Source organism: Olea europaea, unplaced genomic scaffold (genome assembly GCF_002742605.1).
Source record: "Olea europaea var. sylvestris unplaced genomic scaffold, O_europaea_v1 scaffold402, whole genome shotgun sequence".
Classification (NCBI taxonomy): domain Eukaryota; kingdom Viridiplantae; phylum Streptophyta; class Magnoliopsida; order Lamiales; family Oleaceae; genus Olea; species Olea europaea.
Window position 1 is genome coordinate 352,697 of NW_019259821.1, and position 3,758 is coordinate 356,454.

General features: G+C 45.4%; 1 protein-coding gene across 1 annotated transcript in view; it reads left to right on the top strand.

The window, feature by feature from the left end:
• LOC111387423 overlaps positions 1-2,702 on the top strand; it is an 11,427-nt gene extending 8,725 nt beyond the window's left edge. Inside the window, exons 2-3 of the mRNA XM_023011978.1 lie at positions 236-893; positions 995-2,702. Coding sequence (XP_022867746.1) covers positions 236-893; positions 995-2,702 — 2,366 coding nt within the window. The remainder of the gene's footprint in view (positions 1-235; positions 894-994) is intronic.
• Positions 2,703-3,758: the final 1,056 nt, after the last annotated feature.

Below are 3,758 nucleotides of genomic sequence, written 5' to 3' on the forward strand. Positions count from 1 at the left end.
AAATAAATAAATAAATAAATAATAATAATAATAATTTCAATGACTAATTCTTCGGTCGGCACTAGTTGATTGTTGATTATTGATCTCAGTAGTGCACTTTACGTAGTCGTGTTACCGTGTATGCAATTGCGTAGTGGTCGCGTTACTGCCTCTAGCTCTAGTAACCTTACCATGGACCCCGCCCAAATTGAGGCCCTCACCAGATAGCTTGCACAATTACAAAATCAACTAACAGCTGTCCAAACTGAGGTAGCTGCTACTCGTGAAGAGAATAGAGCCCTAACCGCTAGGTTGAATACTCTTAACCCAATCCCATATTCGACCGAGGCTGAGAACTCTGAGGCTTCCATTAATAGGTCTCATCGTCGCCCACAAGGTGGTCGACACCATGCCCGACATGGTCGTAGGGAAGGGAATCAGGCTCGGGAACGAGAGCGGGGATATTACCGTCATGGTACACAATCTCCCCCTCGCTACGAGCAGCGCCTCTTTCGAAACATTAAGTTGGATGTCCCTACGTTTGACGGTTGTCTAGATCCTAGTGCATTCAATCAATGGGTTAGAGATATGGATCGCTTCTTTACATGGTATGGGGTCCCGAAAGATCGGAGGGTACAATTTGCCAGTTTGAAGTTAACTGGCACTGCTCAGCTCTTTTGGGAGAGTGTTGAGGACCTCCTTGAAAGGCGTCATGCTCCCCCTGTTGGGAGCTGGGATGAAATGAAGCATCGCCTTCAAGAAAAATATTTACCACAATCTTATAGGGGTAACTTGCTGGATCAATGGAACGCACTTACACAAGACAATCGACCTGTGACCAAATATGTTGCTCAGTTTGATGAGTTTCGAATGAAATGTCAGGTTGTTGAGGATGAAGTTATGACTTTGAGTAGGTTTAGGCTAGGCTTAAGAGACGAACTTAGGCACAAGCTTGTCCTTAGGGGTGTCACCACTCTCGACCACGCCTACTCTTTCGTTCGAGATTATGAATTAGTGACTCCCGCACTACAACCTCATCTGCATCCACGCCATCCCCTAAGTCTATTCTAGGTCCTCCTCCCTCTAATACTACCCCTGCATCGGATAGCAAAGGTAGAGGTTCTGAGGTTTCAAGGACATCCTCCCGTTTGCAATGCTTCAACTGTAAGGGTTTTGGTCACATTGCTTCTAAGTGCCCTAGCCGAGCCCTAGTTCTAGACGAACGTGAGGATATAGTCGTCAAACCACTAGAGGATCAGGTTTATGAGCCTAAGTTAGAAGAGTTTGAAGACTTAGAGGACAGTGAGGATAGCTTCTTAGGTTGTATTCAGGCTAGTCCCATTATCCCACATACACCCAGAGTCGGTGTCGTCCATTGTACCCTCACCCAGCCTAAGGATGCCGACGATTGGCGCCGTCATGCCATCTTCCACACCTACATCAAGATTAATAACAAGGGCTGTAAAGTTATCGTAGATAGTGGCAGCTGTATTAATGTGGTTTCGAAGGCTACTATATCCCGTCTAGGGTTGAAGCCAGTTCCTCACCCCCAACCTTATAGTGTCTCTTGGGTTGACACATCCTCTATAGCTGTTAAGGAGCATTGTTTAGTCCATATCCAGTTCCTGGAGTATAAGGACCATATATGGTGTGACGTTATTTCGATGGACGTCGGGCACATCATCTTAGGACGACCTTGGCTATTTGACCTAGATGTAACCATATATGGTCGATCCAATTCCTGCTCCTTCATGTTTAATGGAAAGAAGATTCACCTTAACCCACTACCCCCAAAGCCGGCTAGCTCACTAGAAGCGAAGAAAAGTGTGGAACAAAAGGGGTTGCATATCATTAGTCCTACAGAGTTTGAGCGTACAATTGTTGGTGACTCAATTGTGTTCGCCTTAGTAGTCATGGAGGTTTCATCTAACTCCACAAGTGAGGATACTGCGGAAGTCCAATCGATCTTTCAGGAGTTTCGAGATGTCTTTTCGGAGGACCTACCTGATCATCTACCTCCGCTAAGAGATATTCAACATGCCATAGATTTCATCCCCGGCGCATCCCTTCCAAATTTGCCACATTATAGGATGAATCCTACCGAGCACGCTGAGCTCCAACGGCAAGTGGATGACCTTCTCAACAAAGGATTCATTCGTGAGAGTTTAAGCCCATGTGCTGTCCCCACCCTATTGACGCCCAAAAAGGATGGATCTTGGAGAATGTGTGTGGATAGTCGTGCTATCAATAGGATCACGGTGAAGTATCATTTTCCCATTCCCAAGCTTGATGATATGCTAGATATGATGGTTGGTGCGACAATCTTTTCAAAGATCGATCTAAAGAGTGGGTACCATCAAATTAGAATTCGCCCAGGGGATGAGTGGAAGACCGCGTTTAAGACGAAAGATGGCCTTTATGAATGGCTGGTCATACCTTTTGGGCTAAGTAATGCGCGGAGTACCTTCATGCGGGTAATAACACAAACTCTTCGACCGTTCATGGGTAAATTTCTTGTTGTCTACTTTGATGATATCCTTATCTATAGTAAAACTAAGAAGCAACACCGTGACCACCTCAAACAAGTTTGCTCTACCCTTCGCGAGACTAACCTGTATGCTAATGTCAAGAAATGTTCCTTTTTCACCGATAGCGTAGTTTTTCTGGGGTTCATTGTCTCGTCACACGGGTGTCTGCTGACCCTACTAAGATTCAGGCGATAATTGACTAGCCTGAGCCTAAGGCCATTCATGATGTCAGGAGCTTTCACGGCTTAGCTACGTTTTACCGTCATTTTATTAAAGGGTTTAGCACTATTATGGCGTCTATCACGGAGTGCATGAAGAAAGGGGAGTTTCATTGGACACGAGGGGCAGCGAAGGCCTTTAAGTTAGTCAAGGAGCGAATGACAGAAGCTCCTGTCATGCGTCTTCCCGATTTTTCCAAAGTCTTTGAAGTTGAATGTGACGCTTCTGGGGTAGGTATAGGCGGAGTCTTAAGTCAGGATCGTCACCCTGTCGCCTATTTCAGTGAAAAGTTAAATGAGGCCAAACGACGATATTCAACGTATGATAAGGAACTGTATGTGGTGGTCCAGGCTTTGCGCTATTGGCGCCACTACTTGTTGCCCCAGGAATTTGTCCTTTATTCGGACGACGAAGCCCTCCGTTACCTCAACTCTCAGAAGAGATTAAGTTCTAGGCATGGACGTTGGATTGAATATTTGCAGGCCCATTCATTTGTTTTAAAACACAAGAAGGGCGTTGAGAACTAAGCAGCTGACGCGTTAAGTCGTCGTGCCTCCCTTTTGTCGATCATGAGTGTCAAAGTTATTGGTTTTGAAAGGCTTAAGGAGGATTACGAGGCATGCCCAGATTTTAAGGATATCTTTCTCGATTTGCAAGGAGGACAATCAAATAGCACAGATGGCTTTCGATTTGAGAAGGGTTATCTCTTTCGAGCCAATAAATTGTGCATCCCTCGAACTTCAGTGCGAGATTTTATAGTGTGGGAAGTTCACGCGGGAGGGTTAGCCGGTCACTTTGGGCGTGATAAGACTATTGAGGAGGTTGAACGCCAATTCTATTGGCCTAGTTTAAAGAGAGATGTGGTTAAAATTGTTAGTACATGTAACACTTGTCAATTGGTCAAACAGAAGAAGCAGAACACAGGCCTATACACTCCTCTCCCCGTCCCCAATTGTCCTTGGCAAGACGTTAGTATGGATTTTGTGCTAGGACTGCCACGCACCCCAAAGAAGCATGATCCTATTTTCGTGG